The sequence below is a fragment of the Neodiprion virginianus genome, chromosome 1, assembly GCF_021901495.1.
Source record: "Neodiprion virginianus isolate iyNeoVirg1 chromosome 1, iyNeoVirg1.1, whole genome shotgun sequence".
NCBI lineage: Eukaryota > Metazoa > Arthropoda > Insecta > Hymenoptera > Diprionidae > Neodiprion > Neodiprion virginianus.
The window spans coordinates 855,000-881,394 of record NC_060877.1 but is presented as its reverse complement, the minus strand read 5'-3'; the positions used below and the strand labels follow the sequence as shown (position 1 = coordinate 881,394).

General features: G+C 46.3%; 1 protein-coding gene across 9 annotated transcripts in view; it reads right to left on the bottom strand.

The window, feature by feature from the left end:
• The window catches only part of LOC124301395 (tensin-3-like), a 135,372-nt gene that overhangs the window by 1,658 nt on the left and 107,319 nt on the right, over positions 1–26,395 (bottom strand). For 8 of the 9 annotated variants that reach the window (XM_046756395.1, XM_046756386.1, XM_046756376.1 and 5 more), the window contains 6 exons: positions 21,710–21,856; positions 2,875–3,021; positions 2,378–2,548; positions 1,798–2,240; positions 940–1,176; positions 81–252 (listed from right to left, as the gene is read on the bottom strand). In XM_046756395.1, coding sequence (XP_046612351.1) covers positions 81–252; positions 940–1,176; positions 1,798–2,240; positions 2,378–2,548; positions 2,875–3,021; positions 21,710–21,856 — 1,317 coding nt within the window. Of the gene's footprint in view, positions 1–80; positions 253–939; positions 1,177–1,797; positions 2,241–2,377; positions 2,549–2,874; positions 3,022–13,679; positions 14,371–21,709; positions 21,857–26,395 lie in introns of those variants that run through there. The other variant, XM_046756429.1, reaches the window with a different exon arrangement.

The window sequence follows — 26,395 nt, the reverse complement described above, 5'->3', positions numbered from 1 at the left end:
CACACACACACACAATATAATGACAAAGCGACCTAGTATGCAGGTGTAACGTAGTACATCATCGATCGTTGAACAAGTACCTTGATTTTGTAGCCTTTGTTCGTTCGCATGATTAGGTAATGAGCGATACCGCTCGGTTGAAACTCTCGCGGTACTCTCAGGGACAACGCATAACATCCTGGTTTGCTCGTACTCTCGCGTACCATGAAAGCGCCTTCCGGTTCTTGGCTGAGAACTTCCAGGGTTATTTCTCTGCAAAGAAAAACTCCGGACTCAAACTTCATTTACGATTCGTGCACATCAGGGGGTTGAAGGGGGTTAAAGGGGGTTAACATTTCTCCAAATTTAATTTCATTTTTGTAATGTACACATATTAAAATGTATACACAGAAAATTTCATGTCGATCCGACAAATATTCTCCATGTTACGCGCACATTTGCAAAAACGCCCCGGAGCGTTTGAAGGTGCTTTTAAAACTTTGAACGCGTTTTTCTTAAAACAATGGTTTCAAAGACGGTGAGCAAGATTTCTCAGAAACAACTGAACCGATCAGTCTCAATTCTGGTCATACCAGCTTTAAAAATCATTATTTTTCTTATCTTTTTATTATTTTCACGACTAAAAATGATCAGAATGAAGTATACCCCAATGTTTGTATAAATTAATTTTATATAAATAAATTGAAACGTCTCTCCACGAAAAATCCTTGAAAAATCGCTTTCCCGCGGCCTCCTGACTGCGTATAACTCCTTAATTCTTTCGTATTCTCCACTTGAATAACCAGGAGCGAATCCGGGTCACGTTTCTCTCTTACAAATAATAAGGCAGGTCTTTTTCACAGAGGTTCGGCAGCGCCGGCGAATATCGGGAGAACCCGGTTCCCGTTATGAAACGGCGGAAGTCCACGGACCTCGATAATAAGTTACCACTAATCGTACCTCGGAATGCCGGCTTGAAACCACGGAGCCTTCCTGAGCTCGCTCTCCTCTGTACGATTATTCAAGCTGTCCGTCCGTTCAGGCAGCGGCGGAGGCGTCGGGGTCGGCGTCTGGGTGGGCGTCGATCCGTGGGTGCTGCCGTCGGGTGGGACGGAGCTCCCGGAGGTGCTGATCTGCGATCTCCGTTTCGACTTGAACTCCGTTTCGGACACGGAATTCGGCGAGTTGTGACTTATCCTGGAAAAATCGTAATCCGAAATAGGAACCAGGGTTCATTTTCAAATTTCTCTGAGAAAAATTGCCACAATTGCACTGCTTGAAAAAAATAAGAAGAAGAAGACAATGTACTTTTGCGCCTGGGTTCAGTTGAGTATTTTTTTATTTGTCATGCATTAAAACAATGAAAAAATATATACACCCCCCTTAAAGTTTACTTCTTTAGGTCTTGGGAGAAGTACCTTGGATTTGTGTACATAATAATGATCATATGATGAGTGATATTAAACAGATGAAAATTACTATTTTTCGAAAAAGTTTGATTTTGCAGAGTGCGTTATCTCAAACTTGATGAAAATCTATGGTTTCAATTATTCATCTGACAAACAACTGAAAAAATATTATTTTTGAACAAAAGTGATTTAAATGCGAAACTGAAGTTTGTTTAATCGTGAGTAACAACAAATGATTAAGAAACCAGGTCATTTTTCTTAAATTCCGAAATATCTTTCCGGTTTCTACAAATGCAAACTTTATCTAAGTAAAACTATTTTTTTTTTTCTAGTTGCGTGGAAGAAAGGAAAATTTGACATCCAAAACCCTGCATAGACCGATGTTATTAACAATTAAATAATACCTAACCTGTTGTTTTCGGCGTTGAAGTTCTTCGCGGTTATCGACGAGTTGATCGTGTTGTCGAGGTTCTCGGCGGCGCAGGTGATCTTGTTGTAGCTTGTCCTGGTTCCCTCCGAGTCGATGATCGCCTCGTTGACGTATCCTCCGGACCGGGGTCTGTTGCTGGGACTGGTGGGCGTGCTGCCGGCACTTACCAGGGGGCAGCTGTCGTCCTCGCCGTTGGTACCGAGGACGTCGCGTCCTCCGGCGAGGCCCATTGTAAGCCGTTTTATCAGGGGCGGTTTGTCCGTTAATCTCTTGTAAGAGTTGAGCTCGGTTGGCGAGTTGCTCTCGTCGCTGCTCGGCGTGCTCTGCTGCGAGATACTCTTCGGTCCATCCTCGTTCGTTATCGGTCCCAGGACGTTGTTGAAGTTGTGCGACGGTCTCAGTCCGGGGATCGAATTCGGCGTCTGGGGGTGAGGGATGAAATGCAAGGTTTTGGGGTTTCGGCATCTGCACTCGAATACTTTTTTTTTATAGGTATTTCAAAACGTCGCGGGTAACTTGAAAGAAAACCCGCAGACGACACCAAGCAATATAGTCTCACCTTGACGGTAGACAAGCGCAACGTGGGAGAACCGGCGCTACCGAGCTGGACGTTCATCTCCGCTGTCGAGGGTGGAGCACCACCGCCACGTGGCGTCGGTGCCAATACACTCTGGGGCCAGAAAATCGTGCTTTTCTCGTTCGAGTCGCCGCCCCGCGTCGACTGTTTGGTCTAGAAGAGTGAGAGAGAAAGAGAGAGAGAGAGAGGGAGAGAGAAGAGGAGGCGATATTAGCTCTGTAATTGGAGTGACGCGAGTATATAAGAGTTAGGCGTGCAGTCACGTGAAATGGGTCACTTTTTCGCCGCATGTGGTCATCGTATTTTATCAAGCTCAAGCCTTGTCTCGTTAAAATGACGAGAAAACGTTCGAGAGTGACGGCGAACTGCCTGAGTTATGACTTTCAAAACATTCTTCGACTTCGTTGAGCGACAAATCGATTGGATTGAAAATAAAAGGGAGTCAGGGAATGTTGTTATAAGATGTTTATCATCCTCACCAAGTTTATCGTTCGTTCCGGTCGATCCTTGCGACGGGCAGGAGTTGGCTGGGGCGAGATCACCTCCTGGAGGACCGGTTGTCTCTGTAGTTGCGCCGCGTACGCCATACGAAATGCATTTCCGACAATAGTATTCAGTTCCTCGGCCTGAAAACAGCGAAGTTTATTCTGTTATTAGACTAACAAGTTTTAAACGGGACGAAGCGAATTTTATCGACAAACGTCTTTCTCAGTATGCGTGGAGGGACCAATGAAGTACAACTCGATTAAAAGGAAGGCCTTAACGTTGCACCTGCGGAGCCTGCAGGGTCTTCTGCAGCGAAAAGCGTACCTACGCTTGCCTGAAAAATCTCTAATTCTAGACACCTGCCTCAACCTTGGCCGGGAAATTCTTGGGCATCGAAAATCAGTGGAAATGCGCGTTACGCCTGAATATATTCCTGAAAAAGGATTTTACACAGCAACAAATGACAACTTTGTCTCGCGTGCAAGCAACGCGAATTAAGTGTCTTCAGAAAAAAAAACCAGCTCAATATCTCGCGCGGAAACTATCGAGTAAATATTTATGTGGAAAGATGAGGGAGCCTAATTAGCCTTATTAGCTGCGCCTGCAGGCAAGTCTTACAAGTATAGCAAGCAAACTTCGTACGCAGCTGCAATTTCGAGCTTCTCTTTGGCGAACGTTTCGACGTGAGTCTGAGACGTTCACGTTAACTTTGGGAGCCTTTGCTTCTGCAACGTGTAATTTTATCCGATTGATAACTGCACCAGTTTCCGAATGAATGTAAAAATTAGTTGAAATTATTTTAAGTATATTTTTCTTTCGAATTAGAAAATCAAAAATAAATCTTCTAGTTGTGTAACTTTTCCAAGTGCAATATAATGTGCTAAAATTTCATTCGCATTATACTTTTAGCCACGTTACATCGTTACGTCGTCATCGAGTATTATACAGCAGTGTTTAAACGTAAATTTCTTCGAAAGCTTAAATTACCATAATTTCCTTTCATATTGCATATAAAATTAGTTTCCCCTGTGACTAAGAATACATTTCCATTCGTAATTTAAGAAATGTTAATTTGCGGCCAGTATACGTGCAGCAAAAACGACGACGACGCCGAAGCCTCGTTCGGGATTTGCCACAGGGACTTATCAAAACTTTGCTAGTTTCGTACCAGTGTGCAGAAACTGTGAAAAAAAACAGTACATTTCAAACAAACTTCACCTTACGATTAAGGCTGTTCGTCGTTCACGCGAACGCAATGTGTTTAGAAATTCAATCCAAGCCAAGGGCACACGGTGCGAAAGTTTCGAAAATGAAAAAATCTATTACGTACCTCTTTACAGAGATTCTTTCTAATTCAGGTTCGAATACCAATTATAGTGGAATACCGTCTGTACTAAATCACGGACTTACAAGGAAGTTGTTCTAGATCGATCTCACCGAATAGATTTCTTTTGTAATACGTTACAGTAGACTAAAAACTAAGCGACATGTATTTGTTTTTATCTGCCGTTAAACGCTTTAAGGGGGTGATATCATTCCCCAAAGTAAGGCATGTCAAGGGGCAATTTGGCAGTTTCACCCACAAGAATTTAATATTTTTTATTTGTCTTTAATATTTGTCTCATAACGTGCAATCAAAAATGTAATTTTCTCAACTGAAAAAAAAACGCGTGCTGCTCAGTTTTTAATATACTATAAGATATTTAAAAAAAAATATCAAATCGTAGAGATCGACTTCTGGAATAGCTTCCTACGTCAGCCACGAGATCCGGTGCCGCACCTCGTGGCTGTTTTGCCGATTACATATCTGTATGTAGGTACGCAGGTTCGCAGGGTACACCTGGCATCCGCAGGTCCATATCACTTCCGTTGTTCCTCCTTGTTACCGCGAGTGGTTTTAAGCTCTTGAAGGGTTGCCGGAAGGAGGAGGCTTGGGTGTTGGCGGTGGGTGGGGGGGTCGGAGGCAAGTATGAATCCACGAGTATGTTTACTCTAGGATGAAGGAAGGGCTTTTCTAAATGCAGACCCGCGAGTGCCTATTACACATTCAGGACGCACATCTACCCACGCGTGCCTTCTCGTACGTTATATCATGTAGGTTTGCGGCATGCCGTAGCTGAAGAAGAAGTTCGCCCTCCCCCTCCACTCCCGATGGTTGAAAAAGACAAACCGACAAAAAGGTCCCCACGTATTACTCTTCCTGCAGCACTGCGTTTCGCGTCTAGACGGCGGTGGCTTTGTATCATGTCGTATGTATGTACAGAACATTCGAGTAAGGCCTGTGACGAGTAAAGAAGAAGGGAGATGGGGAAAAGATGACGTGAATAACATTCGCTGCCAACGAATGAGCCGCGATCCATCGGACTCGGATCGTTTGAACTTAGGTATTCGGGCGTTGCCTGCAATTGCTGATTAATCAATGGACCCTTCGTGGATGGCGTTACGCAGGTACGCTCGGAATATAATGGCACTTCCGAAATGGTCGGTGCACAGCGATCGGTATGGGGCGGAGAACATATTAACGTTCCTGACGCGCGCTGAGCTCGAGTCCTGGAATTGCTCGGTCGGATAATTTTACAGCTCGGGAGGTTGAGGTCAACTCAGACACGCGGAGGGATTCAGATATTTCAATTACGACCACGTGCAGCGAATCCCGACCCCCCCGTACGCGCCTCTTGTACATCATACCTGCGCGGATAATCGTATAACTATACAGCGCTTCGTTGAGCGTGAGGAAAGCAGGGAAAGATCAGCGGTGTAAAGAGGAAGAGAGGAGGATAAGCAGTTGCAAAATTTTGCGACTAACGACACGGGTCTGCAGCCAAAGAACTTTACAGGTTTTCTATACTATTTCTTGTTGATTTTTACTTACCGAAACCGAGCGATATTTTCTTCAACTCGTCTTTGTAGTTTCATTTAGAGTGAAATTCCCGTTTAATGCGAAATATGGTATCCTATACGTGATTCTAAAAATCTTATGCAAAAGTGATTTCTTACTTCCGTTTAATGTGTGTCAGAGTAAGACTCGAGAATAAATACAAACAGGGAAAGAGAAAGTGAAAAGCGGAAGCGTGTTCGGAGTTGTATCAAAGAGAAGAAGAAAGGGTTTTATAGGCGAAAAGATTGAAAACGGAATGTTAAATACATATTTCATAAAGAAATTGTTTGTTTAATTTTGTAAGAAATATTGTTTGGCTCATTGTAATAAAATCCTTTTTTTTATGCAAACAGCTTCTATTTTGCGAGAATACTGTACGCGATGGAGAGAAATGGAAGTCATTTTTGAATTCAGCAGACTCGAAAACAAAAGAATCCCCAAAAACATTCCATCCACTGGATAAAAAAAAAAAAAAAAATGTTGCCAGCAGACCTGTGCAATTACACACCGACGAGTTCTCAGTACTTGAAATCCCAAGGTGGATTTTCCGTGTATTTCCGCCAACTCCGGTGTTTCCTTACCTCAATTCCGAGGCGTTATTGTTGAATGCACGGGGGATAATTCGCTGTCGAAGTTGATGGGTATACACAATAGGCTTGCACATACGCCAGTGTACTCTGTATACTATCGCGTTAACCTGCTTATACGACCCTCGAGGGTTGAACATGCAGGGCAATATCACCCCTCCCTTGCCTCCGCTGAGCGCTAATTCAACCCGTAACAATATACGTGCGGCTGCGTTGCGCCGCTGCCGATAAACTCTCTAAATATTGTTACGCGGCTAAAGAGCAGGGCACGCGTGTCACGGGGGAGTTGACGATGGGTGGAGGGCATCGGGAAGAGATTTCTACCCCCGGAGGGTCGGAGGCGTCGAAGACTGGTTCGAGCTTCCGCGATCTTTGAGCAGCGTCTGCAGCGGAGCAGACTTTCTCCGGTATATCCGGAGAAAGACATCGACCTGAAGTCGGTCCCAGACGCCGAGGCGGCCGCGTCACGACGACGGCGGGTCGTTTGTCTGTGAAATCTTATACAGCTGAAGATATCAAAGCAATTTTCACCGTCCGCGTTATAACGAGGTAAGGAAAAATTCAACGAGCTTCTACCACCGACACCCTGCACTCCCACCTCCACATCCGTGATGCAGAGACAGAGAAACCAGGTCAAGTCCCCACATTGTGACCGTACGTCGCGATACGGCGCTTCGTCGTCGTCTCAATTGTACGGGCATCGTCTTGCCGTGTTCCCAAAGAAACGGAGAATGGAATCTAGGGGATGACGTATGCTTTGTAGGGGTGCGACTCACTGGCTCACCCGGTATTTCATCGTTCAATAGAAAATATTCTCTTCGCGTACGCGGTCGAACGCTGTTGTTCAATGTCGCGTAGAAAAGGGCTTCGTCGGATCATTTCAGCTTTTACGGTGATACCAGTCCTTACACTGTGGTTAAAGTGATCATTATTTCTTCAAAAGCTTTTCCACCGATTACTGCCAGCTGCGATGGTCATGATGCCTAGATACGAGAGTTCGAAACAAACAGCCGCAATCGTCCAGAGTCTCACTGTATAAAGATAAACTGGTTTGCGATAATTTGAGTCGTCGATATTGGAAATTTTCAATACTGCCAGAAATTAGTTACACATTCGCGCAAATTCTAATGGTCAAAACTGATGTGTTTTTTACGCACTCCTTTCTCATCACTTTCAAATTACTAATTCAATTAGACAAAAGTTGCATCAATTGCAACAAACTTTTGCAGGTACACACGAAAAGTTACGCCGTGCACTCTTCGGACATCGTGCATTAAAACCGACCCTTCCGATACCTGCATCTACACAGAAAACACGTAAACTCGATGGGGCTGCAGGTGTTGACGTCCCCTGATTGATTTCTCCCATGCATGTCCACACATGAGACTTTCCCAGCTGCCTTGAAAAGGCTGAGCTGCAGGGTCTGGTAATCAGACCTCTCCTCCCCATCCCTTTTTCCTCCATGCAGGATTGATCCCCGTGTGTTTGGAAGGTGCGACCACGGGAGATTTGAGGATAGCCTCGGAGCACCTGTCCGTCCGTCCACGTAGACTCTCGCTGCACTCGGGTATCCCATTATCTCCGTTTGGGGAGGTTCGGCACCGCGACCAGGTGTTTTTGGCATTGTTCCTGGGCGTCGGGCTGCCGGGGATGAGAGATAAAGAGAGGAGAGGAGAGGAGGAGAGGAGGACTCGCCGGCCGGCTAGCAGGGTTGGGTTAGGCACGGACCGGCTAAGGTCCTGGAGAGCACGGACGGCGGCCTGGCGGATGCTGAGCTCTGGCGTGACGGGCCACATTCCTCGCATACCACGCGGTCACGGCCATATCTCCCGTTCCTGGGACCCGGCGTCGCGGAGAGGAGAGGAGAGGAGAGGAGAGAAGAGAAGAGGAAAGGAGCGGAGGATGAGAGAGGAGAGAGGAGCCTCCGCTGAAAGCGACAGCGTCGTCGAACCCAGAGGGGGGGGGGGGGGATGTCGTGTACAGGCGCACACCTACAACGTACGTCCAATATCTGACCATTACTACAGAGATATGGATGCGTCCGCGTAGCGAGCGGATGTTGGAGAGGAACGAGACGATACGAGCAGAAAGAGGGAGACGGTGATACTGTTTATTACGTCCCGCAGGATGCAATCTCGTGAGGGTAAGCGCGACTTATGTCTGGATCTTACGCCTTAGGCCCGTAGAGAAATTTTTCATTTAACAAGGATTGGTGAGGAACGGCAACGAACGGGCGATGCTGAATCCTATAGTTACTGGACCGATATTAAATGAGGAAAAAAAAACAAAACAAAACGTGAAATTTGTAACAGCGATCGCTGCTGCAGTCGTGTTCAGTGACACACTTTGCAGACTCGCAGAAATTTCACCATCTGAAAGAGAATTGCTATCGTTTTTATTATTACACGATTTCAGACGAAGATATGCAAATTTGTAACATTTTACTAACTAGACTAATGGGCTTTGCTTATACCCACTACGATGCTCTGGAGAATTACTGTAAAACTAACGAATCAGTAGACAACTGTAGATCACTTTTCAGTTACTAATAATAAAAAATGATTGCACGCAGCTTTTCGTTGTTGGCTGTATGATGGGAGAATTATAATCGACGAAGCTGTGAAACAAGTCGTTAATTCATCAATCGTGATACCGGAATAACTCTTACGTAATGCGAATACGGAGGAATTCCGCCGGCGGTGACAGCGCGCGGAGGAAGATTCGCAGGAGCAGGGAGTGGAGGGGAAGGGAAGCATGAAGCGAAGGAGTGGAAAATCGTTTGAGAGAATATCAGAGCTTTGTAGGTGGTACGTAGCGTCGAGCCGTGCGATATTAGAATTTACGTGCGGTAAATGAGCCGGGGCCTATGGTGCAGTGATCGAAGTGACGCTGTGCTCACGAGTACCGAGCCTGCAGAGTATCGAGCAAAGTCTTCCAGGGGCCCTTTGATCAGTAATTATAGCCGGCGAGTGGCCGGGAGCGGCGCCGTTCACGCCTTTGGGAAATTACGCGACCAACGGAAAACAGGGACGGTTCCCGTGTCCTCGACGACTCCTGGGATTCCGCTTCTTTTTCTTTTTTTTTTGTTCGTCTTTCCGTCTTTCGTACATCACGTTTCCGGAATGACTCCGCAAGATAATTTCCAATCTTCTGTTTCCCTCCGGCTGTGCAACGCGATGCTGCTTACTGCAAATAAAATTCGCTCAATCCAATTTAATTCGTCCTATTTTTACCATGCGCTCGGGGGTTGCGGTGGCTGATTTCTTCCTTATTCCCTTCGTTCGTTTACTTCCTCGCCGAAAGTACACACGCGCTCTCGAAAGTGTTTCGAGGAAAAAAAGAGGAAGAAAAATCCGTTTCTGAATAGACTTATCGGTTTTCTATTTAAATCGCGCACGATAAGACACACCTTTTTCAGGCGTTCTAGACGACTCTGAGATGAAAAAAAAGTCACCCAGACATTTTACCAAAGGTATTGGCAAGTTTGAGATTGCTACTGTAAAATATACCTGCAGCAAAATCGTTTTGAAAGGTTTTATTCGAAAAGTTGAATATATTTTTTCAGCAAACAATTAATTATTCGACGAATTTGAAAATACGGGTTTTTAAGCAGAGATTCTATACTTGTACGATGAGGTACGACATATTATCAGAAACTTGTCTGTCATATCAACGGTGTGGAAATTAATCAATTAAGTATAACTTTTGACAAAAAGTTCTAAAACACGATTTTGTGATCTGGCAAATCTGACCTTTGCATTATAGTTCAAGTTTCGTTTTCGTCACTTATATTCAAAATGCCCTGATAGCAACAAATTTGCATTCTAGGTCAATAAATTTATGTGGCTATTATTATGTATCAATCGAAAAAACGGTCTTTCCCTCGTTCGTTCAAGCGAAACTCCGTATCGTCAGGCCTTGCCTCCCGAATAAGTAAGTATATTGACAAAACTTGAAGCGAAATATTTTCTCGAAGCGGGGGAATAAAAGCTTTGAGCTTTGACGAGGCGCATGCGGCAAAGCCCGTTGGCAAGGAGTAGAGCCTTCCCTAAAGGCTCGAGGGAAGTTAAATTCCCGGATTCCCCCATTTCTTGCCTATATCGACGCGGGTGGACGAAAATACGTTATTCCCAGCCGAATATAACACATCTTGAGAATGCGTTTCGTGGAAATAAAAGTTTCCTTAACAAGGTCGAAAGTGGAAAGAAGCGTCTGACCGAAAACCTGCAACCGCGCGAGTTTTCGCACCTCGTTATTATTTCCAAGAGGTTGTATCCTCAACGCGGCGGATCCTGATACCGCAGTCCTGACTCCCCCGTGAGAACCAAGTACAGGGATCGCTTGGTATGTATAAGTGTAGCCGAGGAGGAGAGGGAACGAGAGACGAGGGCAACAGTGGCAACCACGTGTGAGTATGTCCATGGCACGACGGTACGAATACGAAGCTCCGAAAACAATGAAAACCCGGCACAGCGTAACCAGCCAAGGCTACAGTTTCATTAGTGGAATTCTGACTGATGAAATTAAACCTGCAACTTGGCCGGAGGTCGACCCGTTATTCTAGCTCGCATGCAGGTCACCCTGAAACAGTTTGCCATGCAGTTAATTAAGGGGGTGCCCTGGTCGACTTCGACGTTCGCGTATACATCTCCAAGTATCAAAGTCCACGTATCTCAACAGTAAAGAAGTACTTAACAGCCCCATTCTATACACAATTTTGAACATAAAGACTCCAACGCATTTTTATTTGGCAGGAATTGTACGAATTTACTACTGCGATTTCCTCAAGTCGCGAGGTGCATCAATTACTTCCCCAGTAGAATTATAACGACCGCACAGCTGACGGACGGTGTTCAAGGCACGACGATCAGCTCGAGACGTGGTGAATACTTTCCACCCCGATCCGAAGGACTGGTTGAAAAATCATGGATATTTTGACAATCGGTGAAGCTCGACAGCGCTTTGGCATTCGAAACCGCTGGATAGTGTCAATTATATCCTCGTACATGCCATAGAATTGGAAGGGTCTTTCGGTAGCAGTAGGGAGTCGGTAAAAAGGACCCTTATTGTAACTCGAGAGCTCGGAGTCACCCATTGTGCGTATGCGCGAGGCACGCACATGTATGCAGGAATAAGGACGACGATGCCCAGGTAGATGCGACCAGTCACATAGAGGATCTCGCAAATTCTTTGGAAGTATATAATTCTCGTTTCGGTACTGGAGAGCCTGCGCGGCTATATATCGCTGTTATATTGAGTCCCGCAAGGGTCCATAATGGCACGTTGAAGGACTCGAGCCCGTGATCCTGCAGGACCAGGTGTAACTTTTGGCTTCGTTTCGGAGTTCATGTTATGCCCTGGGTCCCAGCTCCATTATAGTCGTCAAGTGCCCTGGCAATAATGCGCTTTTGTGCACGAGTGAGAGAGAGATATGTCACATTATCATCGCACACAATGGTACACAACTATGTCGACTATAAATCCCTCCGGTCTCTTTTAACATGTTGTTAGCCAGACATTCTCTCCTCGTTTCGTTTCGATTCGTTTCGTTTCGTTTTAAGAATTCGACCGAGCATCAACCGCGCGGGATCTGTGAACTCACCACAGCGAATCCACGCTGACAAGATTCGATAGAACTGAAAGCTCAACGAACTTTAAAAGGCGATCAATCCATTCTATACTCTTGGCATTCTTTACAGCCCACGCGAAGTGAGTAGACTCATGGATTAAAGGCTCGGGACTCTTATTATACGTCGGCGTGATAAATTATTAACGTCGCAATTACCTCTAATTGCCGAGATGGCAAACGCTGAACAGAACCAGGTCCCAACTTCCAGCTTGACAAGTTCACGGTTCAACTGCGATAACAATTATCAACCGCGTGCGCGGTTTGTTGTTTCTCAACGCGCTTGGACCGACACACTTATTATCTTTTTATCTCCGGAGCCAACGAGGCGCTTCCAACTGTGGGAACACACTGTCACTCTTCACTCGTCTAATCCAAAACTCCAATTACAAGTCTGAGATAATCATTTGAATCCTGTTGTACAACACGACATGTGTACACGTATAAATTTCATCAACGATCTTCTCCCCATCGTAGCAATAACGTATGCGTTAAATATATTTTCAAGAGATGCCATGGCACGGTCATCAGAGGGAAAATGACACCTGGAGTTTCACCAGCACATTTTTGCAAGAAAAATTATTAAACAGTTAGCAAGACAGCGTGGGCCTGATGCTGACTATCCTCAATACGAGCCACATATTGACGATGTTATAGGCACGCCTACGTGACTCCGAGGCACAGTTTTTAACCGAACTTTGTATTCCGATCGGCTAAACCCGTTCAAGTCACACAAGCAGGACTTGCCAGTTGTGTACGTGCGTGCGCAGAGATATACATATGCACAAATACACGAGGTTGCAAACTTCTGGAGAGGAGAAATCTCGGCGGGCATCTACCTCGACCCTCGTTTCTCCCCTCAGCATCTCTTGGGAGTCGTCATTTGTGGAGCTGGTTCGCATCGTTCCGCGTGGTCCGCATAATTGTGCCGTGTACTTGTCCCGAGCAAATTACCTTCGCCTCCTCGCAACGACGTCCGTACGCAAGGAGGCACGGAATACCCCAGTCAGCTAGAAAAACCCTGTATTCCCATCGGCCGTGAGAATTTAACTTGTATAGAATTTACAGCGTTGCGAAAAAACGAACAATTCGCACGAGTCACCGGGAAAACTGAAACGCTGAAAGCATGATGAGCCCTTGGAGATCAAGTGAGGCGGACGATGGCATGTTACTCGACACGTGCTACGCTGTACCGGTTATATTACCTCTACGAAACGCCACGTCACTACTCTGTTAGTGGTACAGCGAATGCCAGACGGTGCACGATTGGATTGAGATTATATTAGAATACGTTCGGTCGTATCAGGACGCGTATTTGCACGAGTGTCGAAATTCTCTGGGGACACTGACGCCCACTTCTCGCCCACTTTTCAGCCGACCGTACCACCATGTGTGCGCTGGTGTACGGCATGATCGCGGACGGATTGCAGAGTATAATTACTCGGCTTTTCAGCTGTGTACAAGAAAACGTTGGGCGCCGCGTGGGTGGGCAACGAGCAGCCCGCTTCGACACGGTGCCAACCAACCAACCAGTGAACCCACGAGCATTGGTCCAGAGTTCTGTGCGAATGGATAACGCAGCAGGGTTTCGTACTTGGCGCGCGAGATATTATGCTAACGTCAGGAGTCGAAAAACGCGTTAAGATTCCATGGTCTGAACCCGTTACGGCGCTTTATGATTGGGACGTTGAGGATGGTAAAACTTACTCTAAGCTTCTGAGTGTGCCCACACTGACGGCAGCAGTATGACATGTAGTCGGGCAAAGCGGGCATAAACTCGAGCTGATCTTGTTGCTGGGCAAACTCATCGACGAGCTTTTGATAATGGACCCTAAATATGGGCCTGGTAGTCGTGGCCGCTTGCGAGTTCCTCCCAAGCCGTCCCATAATCGCTGAAAGTGCGAGACTGTCGAGGGACTTCCTCATACCACGTTCTCGTCCTGAACTTTGTAACGACCACCAGGGTTCGGAGGGGTCTCGGCAACAAACGACGTGTCCGTCCGGAATCACAACTGCAGACACAGCACCTCACCACACGAGAACCCGTACCACTTTCTAATTATCCTCGAAACGCAAACCTAATTCACTTAGCTACTTGCCCCGGTTGAGATACCAGCGCGATCAGGACTCGGATCGCCGGGCCGTCATCACTGCCGTTTTCACATTTCCGGGACCAAAACTTGGCACGCGGTTTCCTTCGGGAAGAGGTCTTCGCGGCTCGCGACGACGTCGTTACGATCGCACGGGACGGGGACGTCAACTGTGTGTTGAGGCCGGAGTGTGGAATGTCGGGAGGGGGTACCGAGGGGGCCGGGGATGGGAGGGTGGGGGCCTAGATACGAGGCGGTACACTCGCTCGCCGGCACAGTTGCATCTTCGCCGTCCGGAGGCACCGAGGGGGACTGAAGGTCCGACGGGCTCGGCTCGAAAGGAAGCCCCACCGCCACAGTCGACTACCACTACCATTACCACTATTACTACCACTACCACTACCATTGGCAGTGCCACTACCACTGCCACCTCCTCAGCCTCCTGCATGCCCTGTCTCTCGCTTCTCGTCCCCCCGCCGGCACACCGTGAGGTGCCTACGCCGTTGCTGCAGCCTGCCTTCTTGCTTCAAACGGCGCTTTTGAACACATTCACCGACAGCTGGCATCGCGTACCCTGCTGCACACTGGATACCTGGATGCCCGCATCGCATCGGTTCAATGCCAAGAACTCCCAGGGACGTTTCGCCGTTTCCCCGTGCTTTGACCTCGGTCGCCCATCGAGAAACGCCGCACATCGCATCTTGATCCTCCAAGGGATACCGCTGATTATCTTTCCAGGAGACGCGAATTTGGCCACCGAACCCCAGCGTCCATTACCAGGCTGATCCGATCGTGATACGTTTCCTCTTTCACTGCAACTGTCAGCTATTTTTCTGTTCAAACAACTGATAGTCTCTGGTAAAAAATTGTCAACCTAATGCTCAAGACAATATGTCGGTTTGTTGATCCTTCTTGCAAACTTACAGTATTGCAGTCTCGCAGAAGAACCTGAGAAGTCGTGGAGTCTTCCGGTCACGCCAATTCGTCAACAACGCCCTCGTTGCAGGTAAATGAAGATGGGCTTCAAAGCTATACAACTTTGGAAAGGCTCCTTAATTGCCTGTTAGCAGACGCCCCGTGGCTTCCAAGACGACGTGGCTCAATCAAATGAAAGTAGCATTCAAGGAATCCATTGCAGTGCTGCAGTTTGCATTGGAGGGATTTGATCCGTCCGAGGTTGTAGAGCTCGGAGATTTTTCCAGTTGAAAAAGTTTGAAAATGTTAATGCAAGTGCAGGGAACCAAAAAATATCAGCTCCGGGCTTCTGGTCAATGATGTTGAGTTCAAGCGTGTAGGATGAATGCACTGTTCAGTGTCCGCAAGCCTGGCGGCTGGTTACTCGCTCCGGCCCGGCTTTGGGAAGATTTGATAATTTTAGAGGCAAGCACACCGTGCGTGGTTTACTTTTTGCATTAGAAAAATGGAGAAGATTCCCTGGACTATCCTGGAGGACGCCGTGTCTATTTACTCTTTACTTACCTCGCGCCCATCATTCTTTGCTCGTATACCCGCCGCTTACCTTCGACAAACAAGTCTTCGAGCAGCTTTAAAATGACTTTTCGACGCTACCGTCTTACGTGCATACACCTCTTCACTCTTCTTACCTTATATATACCTGCATTCTACGCTCTTAGCCCGGGGTTCGCTTGAACAGCAATTTAAAAACCGACGTGTGGTTCGCGCAGCCAGGCACGTCTCTGTCGCAATAGGTGTCTGCTATTCCTTTTTTAGCTGTCTACTCCTCCTCCCTTTCACCAATTTCTAGGGGCCCATTTGTCACTGAATCGAGTCAGGCCGAGCGCTTCGCAAAGTTCTTTCAACACCGTCAACATCATCAGAGATGAAAGGTCACCGTGTTACTTATTTTTTTTCATTAGCACAAAAAGATAAGTTTCCATTGGAGGATGTGCGCTTCCAACTTTGTTAAAAGAAATTGAAAAAAGAGACAATCAGCCTCGTCGGAGGTGGCTGTAATATTTGGTATCATCGCCAGTTGGATATTTGGCACCGATCTGGCGGATTGAATCGTGAAATTAATATCGCGGGTAGGAATATTAAATTTGTTTACTTCTCGCTGTTATTGTTTCGAAGTCGGTGAATGTGGCTAACTTCCAGAGCTGAAACTGCGTAGCCCCGGCTGGTTCGGTTCTGACGAATTATTCGTTCACCGAGAACGATCTAATTCAAGACCGGCGGCAAGATTAATACCGGCTGGAGTTTCAACTAATTACCTGTTTTGTAGGCCGGATTATTTATGGGAATAGTTGAGGAAACCAGAAGAAGAATAGTGTAGAAATTGTGAGAGCAGGAGAGAAAGGGGGAGAGAGGTGGGAGGAAGAGGGGCAGGAAAAAAGAGGCTAATTGTATCTCGTTAGTCACCGACGATTCAATTCAAAGTTCCTTCTTCTTCTTCCACCTATTTCTCGGCTAACTACCATAAACTGATTCTGGAAACTGATTCCCCGGCGCAAGATCGTTTGATAGTACCCTAATCAACGTCAAGAAATTCATCAGTTAAATTGCTGATCCAACCCGTATACACCGCCTGCCTGCATCAAAGTTCTCCTAGCATCCCGAAAACATCTGTCGAACAAGCGAAGACGGAACATTACCCTGGAACCCAAGTGAGGAAAAGTGAAAATAATTAACCCAGCCCGTACCTTGAGCATGAATTATGCACGTTTTGGGTCTTGATGTTCCGAATTACCCGACGAGGTGAGGGAAACTCGATAATGCTCCACGTCTTCAGTCGAGGGTTATATAACGCGAGACGTTATACGTGCTGAGCTTTTGACGTGCGGCCGTGAGCCGTAGGAAGGGATCCTCTTCTACCTGACACTCGGTATGTGTGTTTCTCCTCGGTATACGTGAGGTAATCAGATCCTCCGAGAGTGTAGACAGAAAACTCCTAGCCGACCATCGCGTCGCCATGTGGTAACCAAATGCACCCGAGGAGAGTCGACCACTTCCTATCCGGATTCATGTAAGAGATCCCAGACCAGAAGCGTGGATTACTTCTTAAAGGGTAATCGACGGGTTTTGTCTCGCTCGTGTCGTTCCCAGAGTTTGCTACGTGGTCGCTGATCCGGGGATATTTATACAAGCACAGGCGTCTCGTTGGAACCGTGTATAACTTGTTGTCAGCGAAAGAAGAAAAGAAGAGGAGAAAGAGGAAGATGCACGCGTCGTGCCGGCGTGTTCTAATTCCGTCCTATCCGTCCTGCGCCACCTTTTGCCCTCGTGTATTTCGAACCAACTTCAGCTCCAGCTGCACCCGCCGGAGATGTATGCACTTGCACATGGTCGTGGCATGGTCCGATGCCTACCGTCGGGACCACCAGAGAGGCCTTGTCGAGGGATGGTCCGAGCCACGCCTAAGTAGCAGGAAAACCGCGTGGGCGCAATCCTCGTTCGTGACTACTGTATGTTTTCAAATACTGTTATCGTGGAATGACGCCGGTATCTACACAGTTGGAAATCTCTCGAGGATAAATAGCCGGCTGGCAGGGCGTATCGGGGCGTTTCCATCAGCCGACGGACTCGACGAGCGACAACGGGCCACTTGGCCCCGGACCCGAGTATGTAAAAGGTTTACGGGACGTCGTCGTCGTCAGCCAGGGCTGTCGTTTTCAAGACGCGAACGAAATGACTTGAATTCCACACCGTAGCACGAGGACCTCGCGTCGTCGCTTTTAACTTCGGTTACCGCGGGCTGCACTTCCTCCCGACGACGCGCCTCTCGTGCCTGACTCCAAGTGCTAGAGCTGATGGCTGCATTGTTTTCCGTCGAGGCCCATCGACCTCGACTGCGACTTGCAAACCGAATAGTCTCCACTTTTTTAGCTGAATCACGAACAGACCTATCGTCCCTACCGTATTTTCCGCCGTCGAGCTTGCTTTTATTTCTTACGATTAAAGCTCCGGAGCTCGGTGTCCCCCGAGGAATTCATTAAAACGATCACTCGAATTATTTTTGAACGAATGGAAACGAGGAGATGGCTGAAGTAAACGACGGAATATCTTTCATTCCGATGTGCAAGTAGGCTCATTGACAGAATTCTGTACAATTAGTCTTAGCGAGCAAAATGACTAATATACCTACATCTAGATAAGACCTTGGAATTCCCCGTGGAATCTCAAGCAAATGGAATGTAGGTAGGGATGGGGTGCCATGGTGCTATTTTTACCAGATTTTCGAGATCTTCGTGACTTTCTTAGAGGCTGCAGGATTCCTTACGATGGAAATTCTTCAAACGAGTCGCTGATATTGCGAGCTGCATTCGCTGCATGAGTCTATATTTTAAGCCCGTCGGGTTATTTTCACTTGAATTTTCCTCCGGGTTTAAGAAAATGCTCTTAGGCAACGATTAGAGAACGAACGTCAGCTGCCTTGCACGAGGTTAAAGGATTTACCGATAACGTACACCGTCGGACAGAGGCGAACGCCTGGGAGTGCGGGGGCGGATTGGCAAAACGTAAAGTCCAAAGTTCAGAGTGCAAAGTCTGTTCTTCTCAGCTCGTCTGGTTCCTCGGCGCAGAGCTCCGGGCCTTCTTAAGGTAGGTACTGGGAGCAGAGGGAGCTAGTTTTCAGAAAACAGGAGCATGCTTTTAGATCAGCGGATGCGGCGGGGTACGGAGACCGGGGAAAGACTCGAGAGAAAATCCACCGGTCTCTAGACGCCCGGGGCCGGAAGGGTGTCTTCTTTCGCTTAGACTTCGGAGTTTCGATCAAGACTTAATAGACATCCCAGTTGTCGTTTCTACCTCCATCACCTCCTCCCTCTCCTCCTCCTCTTCCTCCTCTTCCCCCCTCGTTCACACGTCAACCGTATGAATCACGAAAGTAGGAAGCTCGGGAAGAGAGCACGAAGTCCTTTTTCGAGTACGATAATCTTGAACAAGTATCTGGTAAATCTTGCGGCTTCAGTCTCTATACTCGGTCTAAATCGGATCAGATGCAGATTTCCGAGGGACTCGAAACCGAAGTAGAAATATCGGAGACGTGACCAGCGCATACTCTCGCATTCGCTACCCTCTTTTTTGGCCCTGATCCTCCACGAGAAGTAGATGGCAACGTCTTGAGCCAAGAGGCGGTCCGTTAGCGTTTCGCGTTTCAACGTAAACTTGTAAGCCGCGAATAACTATGAATTATTCAAAAACACGCCCACCTGAATAATTGATACAGAGAATACAGGTATATAGTTCGATGGGCAAAGTGAACCCGGCTCGATAGCATGCCCTCGAATTTTCCAGATGAAGGAGAAGAAGACGCGTATCGATGCAGCCCCCCTTTTTTCCCTACCTTATTCCAAAACACCCGACATCCTCACGCAGTGATTACCGCGAGCCAGGATAATTCATCCCCTTGACCTGACCTCTTTCACCTTTTATCGAATAAATTTTCCTCCCAACGATTCGGCGGATCTTGGCACACCCCTTCGGGTTTCCGTAATCTAGTACAACGCCTACGCCGACCGCTTGGTACAATAGTTCGAGGGAACTCGGGCCCGAGGGACGACCGCCACCACCTATTAAACGCTCAATTACCCAAAGTACTCAAAGTACCCGGCAGGATATGCGTCCCGCCTTCGGCGGAACCCGGCGTAAAGCCTCTTCCCGATACGTCTACCTTCACCTTTACGCATCCCGACGTACACGAATACACAGCCACAGATACAACGGCCGTCCAGTGACCCGTGGCTGGTTCAGTACAGCGTCGGGCTATTTTAGCCCATCGCCAACCATGCACACGTTTCGCGACCGTTTTCTAAGCCGGGCTTACGTTGCAGATGTTCACCATTATGCGTAGAAAACTTCGCCGCTAATTAATTATTACTTCAAGTCACGAGGAAAGAAGAAGATTGATGACAAACCCAAGGAATCAGATTCTCAGGGATGAAAAATGGGGTCAAAGGACCCCGTGGAATCCGTATGGAAATTAACTTCCGGTCGAATTGGCTGGGAGTTCGGTATGTTATGGTACGTATCTTTGCGATCAAAAGTTCTCATGCACGCAAGTCCACAATAATCAGCAGTTTCCGAGATACAAGCTTCGGAAGAAAGGTGTCCAGATCGTTTGATATCTATGGAATTCGTGACATTCATGAATTATAAAGCTTCAAGGGGAATTGAAATCAAACAAATCAGTCGAAAAACTGCACGGTTGATTCTCAAAGATAGGCAGGAAGCTGTGATTGATTCGATCCATGAACTCACTGGTTTACCGGAAGGAGCTGCAACGTCAGATTTCGGGTGAAGACTGAGACCCTCCGATTCTTGCAATAATCGACTTGTCCTGTTTTTCATGCGTCTGCGGAGTCTCTGCTAGTCGGCTGCGCAGTTCTTGAGTGATATATTTGATATCAAGTCCCCCTTGAAGCTTTATAATTCGTGAAAGTCGTGTGATCCGTAGATGTAAAAAAATACATACACCCTCTTTCCGAAGCCGGTATCTCGGAAAGTAAAGATTTTTAGGACTTGTTTCCACGAGAGCTTTTCATCGGCAGTATATGTACTATAACATGATGAAAATCTAACCAATTCGACCGGAAGCCAGTTTCCATAAGGAGTCTGGGGTCTCCTTTCATTCTAGAAACGAGTGAAACACTTTCGACAAAGCCTATCTCGCAGACGCGGCACTGCAGAGTCAATGAATAGACCAGTTCGACACGCATCTGGCTGTCTATAGCTGGAGCCTATATCCAGCTAGCTAGAAGCGATGCGATGAACACGGAGAGATAGGTGCCTCCGCCAATACCGAGGCTTCGTACAAGTCGATATTGTCTGGCGTTGCCTCCGGGCTTGAGATGCACCGGCGGCGTGGCGACAGCTGAGGACCGAGAGGAGGATGCCGAAGGTAGCGGAATCCGCGGAATGACATCGAGTCGCGGAGCTCGTTCGAAATACCGTAGCAATCCTGTACACCACGAGGTGGTTGCAGGATCTCGTTTCCAACTGAATCGAATAATGACGACGCCTCGCGTCGCCTCGCGTCGCCTCTCGCCCCAGGAGTCTATTTGCCCCGACTTTGAACCGGGTTCTCTCGAGCCTGACGACGTCTTTCCGGACGAACCAATCCACATCACTGCCACAGCCTACATCGATTCACCTGAATTCAACTCCGCTCCTTGCTCCTGTCCCTTCTTTGATCTGCACTTCGACCCGCTTCGCAGCTCATCAGTCACTGCGTATTTATTTATGAACGATATAATCAAACTGCACGGTGAAAAGCCGCTCGATTTACAGAGGGCTGCTAATTTCAACTGCTGCAGTCATGTTGACTCTCGTATCTACAGCAGATCACCGAGCAGCTTGGCTTCGCTCTCGCCTGCATGAGGCACCATGGCGCGTCGGGCATTTAGCCAGAAATTTTACTACGCGGACGTCGTGTTTCACGGCTAATTTCCGGTTCCGTAAAATCACCGTTTACAAGGCAAGACGGTAGGTTAAAACTGCTTTATCATCACCGCGTTCAATCCGACGTCCGCAGTGCTATTTAGAGACATTTGTTCTCGCCAGAATGTGCGCCTTCATTTCAAGCGGCGATTAACGCGAAAAGAAATTGCGAGGAGGCGTAAAAATCATGCTCGTCACAGAATCGTCGAGACAAGACTTAAAATGCGCAATATCTAACATTGAAATATTCACCTGTTCAGGAGTTTCGCTGATGAAAGAATGGCAATATTGAAGACTGAAGTGCGCCCCGGGTTCTCGGGCCAGGAAACTGAACTGGGCGTGTCGAGGCTCACAAGTAGCGTACGAGATGCGTCTCAACGCATGTGCCATCTGCACGATCTGAAAGACAAAATCAATCGATTAAAATTCGATGCAACGTCAACTCGACAAATCAGATCGAAACGTGACATGGAATTAATTTACGGCAACGAATTTCATCTTTTCCTGAAAAAATATCTGAAACCTCAGTACACATCAATATAGTAATACAACGCCGGTTCTGGATACAGATTGATACTACCGAGACACTTACCGACATCTTACCGAGACTCAAACCCTTTTCCGCGACGACGTCATCGCGTTCAACCCCTGCTGTACCGATTCGAAGGTAAAAATCTCGGAGAAGGGCTTGAGTCCGGGTGAGGTGTCGGTAAGTGTGCCAGTATTAGGAATCGGTATCCAAAGCCGGCCTTGTATAACTACTCACATTGCAAATAGAATAAAATAACAAAACAAAAGTTTACGCGTAATTCGAGGCGGATGACCTGCATGCGCGGCGTAAATACGAACGAAGAGGCGTACTCATTAAGGATCTAGCCGGGTAATAAATATCACTTGAACCGGGTTTGCCTGTCGCGAATATTACGACTCGTTAGTGTCGTAATAAATCTTTTTTGTAAATCTTTCCACCTATTCATAATATATACCGGGATTATACCATCCACGCATCCGAACACAGTGGAAGGCTGTCCGCGATCGCGAAGCAGGATGCAACCTCTTCCACTAAACCATCACGTAACGCAGATGCGCACAGTTGAGGCTTTCATCCTTTGTAGCGTATCAAAATTCCCCAGTCGAGCTTCACATGCGTCTTGATTAATCGTAGTATTAAAGTGCACAGGGGAATCGCAGGGTATTCATTCTCACGCTCGGATCTACAAATCCCGAAATTTCCGCCATCGATGTCTATTATGGTGTTTCAGAAGAAAATAAATTGCCATATTCCATCGTGGCACGGCCTAAAAAGTTTGTTTAGGTTGACCGGTTCGCTTTAAAATGAAAATATTAACTCGAAATGTCTTTATTTAAGTAAAGAAAATCTTTTCGGACGATTTTGAGATGTTCTGGATGTGTTTCAGAAATTGAGTTTTTTTTTATTCAAAATTTGCATTTTTCTCGCAATGTGAGAATAATTCTATAAAATAGAAAATAACAGCGGCAATCGATCTTTGAGATTAGTCCGCCCCTATTTGATATACTTGACAATTATTTGATATGCAGTATTCTTGGGTTAAATATAAATTTCAGGAAAAATAATAATCGAAATGCAACAACGTGTTTCGTCATAAATTCAGACAAATGTGAAAAGAAAGTGAAAAATCAAAGGAGCGCGTTCTTCCACATAACATACAAGGCTCATCTTTTGACATAATTTTTCTTCACATGTAAAAAAAAACTTTTCAGCGGGTGTCACCGTGAAAAATCGTAAATTATTTATTACTGAAACACCCTAATATGCACTTGATGACTGATGAAACAGTTGAAAAGAAAAGCAAACGTTTCGCTTGAGGTTAATCGGGATTCCAGGTGGAACATCGGACTTGCGGCACGCGGGGATGATGGGTGAATATTAATTCGGACCCGAAGGTGTTGAGAACTGATCCGCCATGGCAGAGACGACGTCAGGCGTGCAAGAGTTATATAAACGATGTAGCAACATGGTGATCATCAATAACTCTGCGGGTGCCCAGGGCACTTCAACCCTCTTTATTTTCCCCCGGTTCGTCCGTGGCCTCGGTTGCACCCTTCAACGCGCGTGCTTTTCTTCACACTATCCTGTCTCTTTACTCTCTTTCATCCCCTTTTCTCTGGCCGAAACGTCGGCGCGCGATGAGAAGACCTTATCGCATCCGGCACACGCGCTTCCGGAGTTAATTGAAAAAAAAAAAAAAAAAAAACCACCTCCAGATCGACGATCGATTATTCTTCTCGTTAGCTAGGCGCTCGCCGACAGTAACAAGAGAAAGAAGAAAAAGAAGAAGACGAAGAAGAAGAAGAAGAAGAAGAAGGATCAGGAAAGGCAATGCCAGCAAAGAAAAGCCCCGCGGTATCGCGATCAGCTGTGAATTTGCTCTATATTACCCGGAAGCCGTTGCAAAAACACGCTTCCTCGCCGAGATAACAAGCTCGAAACGGAAGCTACCCAACGATGATTATTATTACTTCAATAATTATCGTTCCACATAATACAGTATATCTGCATGAGCTGAATGTACATATATTCAGGTATATACACAAAAAATTTCATGTCGATCCGACAAATATTCTCCAAATTACGCGCACATTTGGAAAGACGCCCCAGAGCCTTTGAAAGTGCTTTTGAAACTTAGAACGCTTTTTTCTCAAAACTATGTTCTCAATGTCGGCGAGCAAGAATTCTCGGAAACGGCTGAACCGATCAGTCTCAAATTTTTACACGAGCTTTATGAACATATTTTTCAGTCCTTGATCGAAGATTTTTTCTCGCCGATAAATATTTTCCATTTTATAAACAAACTGACGCGAAATTTTTTATAGCAAATCATATTTCGCGGTATTTCAAACTCCTAACTTGTAGAAAATAATACGAGGAACAAAGTGCGAATCGCCGACAACTCTGCGGGGGTAAAAATTAACGCATTCGCAGCTTCTCAGTATGAAATTTTTAAATTACTTCACCAATTTTTCCTCTCTTTTTATCTATCTATCTCTTTTGCTCCTCGCAAATAAGCGTTCGCGAAGAACGCGACCGTATGAATATGTGCGAAACCAGTGCATTCAGTATGCTGCCGGACACCCTTGGAGAGGACGATGGAAATGATGCTCTTGAGAGGAGAGAGGAGAGAGAAGGAGAGGTTTCAACGAGCGTGGAAATTCACAACCATTAGGATCGCGTCTCTCGGACTCTCCCGACGTCAAAGCCGTTTCGCGGTCCCAGCATCCGTCCTCGACCCCCGTCCTACCGTCGGGAAACTTTCCTTCCCCGTTAACGACGACATGAAAATAGGAAAAATATCTCTCCTTCAGCAGGTGGGCCGGAACACAGAAGTTTCTGCGCGTTGGCTACACCGTCATGCACGGTCTTTACGTTTGATTTCCCTTTTCCCATTGTTCGAGAATTTTCACTCGCCTCCCCTGCGCAGATCAAATCAAACATAGCCACCGGTTACGATCCCGCAGAGAGGGTGGATTTTGTCCGGGAATGTATCGAACCCAATTTTTTATTCGCTCGTGTAGTTCGTTAAGGGGTTACACCCAGTCAGTAGGCGGAGAAGAGCGATTTTTCAAGGATTTTTCACGAAGAGATTTCAATTGATTAATATAAAAATTTATGTACATATTGCGGTAACATTGAACTTCATCCTGATATTTTTTATTTGTAAAAGTAACGATTTAGCCGATGATCGGTTCAGCCGTTTCCTAGAAATCTTGCTCATGGACTTTGAAAACATAGTTTTGAAAAAAGTTTCAAAATCACTTTCAAACGTTTCGGGCCGTCCTTGCAAATGTGCGCGTAACTTGAGAATATTTGCGGATCGACGTGAAATTTTCTGTGTATATACTGGAATATATGTACATTACGAAAATTAGAAAAACATTGTTGTTTGGTAAATCCTGACTGGGTATAACACCTTGAGATAAATTCGGAAGTATGTACAGACCCACCTTTGGATTCTCAACAGTGTTTGGCTCTTTTGCAGCTCCAAGATCCGTGCACAGACGCACCTTCACACAATTCCCACATACGTATCCGTGACCCATGCACACACACGCGATGCGTATATTGCGTGCACGCGCACTTATTTACGGGTATATGTAACGACGTTCCTGGCCGAATATCGTCCGAGAAAACTAAAGTGCTGTTTCGTGTCCGCACCGGCAAATCCGCCGACAGACGTAACGTACCAGGGACATCCCTCGCACATAAAGTGCTGCGCAACGCCATTCGAGGATTGACGTTTGCTACCCGCAATTGCCAGCGTCGAAGAAGGGATTTCACTTTCTTAGGGTGAAAATTTTCCCTAGTTCGTAATTCATGCTCCAATTATACGCATACCTCAGGCAAGAAGGGAATTTTTTTACAAATTCCCAACGTACCGATTACACAGGTCTGCAGCCGAAAAAATGCACGGGTTTTTTATACGGTTTTTTTATAGACTTTTACGTACCGAAGTCGGGAGAAATACTCTAAAAGTTCCATCACGTCAGGTTTTTTCTTCAACTCGTGTTCGTAGTTTCAGTTAGAGTGAAACTCCCGTTTAATTGGAAATCTGGTATCCTATTCTTGATTCTAAAAATCTTATGCAAAATTGATTTCTTACTTCCGTTTAATACGTGTTAGAGTGAGACTCGAGAATAAATACAAACAGGGAAAGAGAAAATGGAAAGGGAAAGCGTGTCCGGAGAAGTGTATCAAAGAGAAGAGAAGGATTCATAGGCGAAAAGAATGAAAACGGAATGTTAAATACATTTCATAAAGAAACTGTTTATTCAATTTTATACGAAACGCTGTCGAGTTAATTGTAATAAAATGGTTTCTTTTTTTTCACTACTGTTATACTTTTTTTTTATGCAAACATCTTGTATTTTGTAAGAATACTGTACGCGATGGGGAAAATG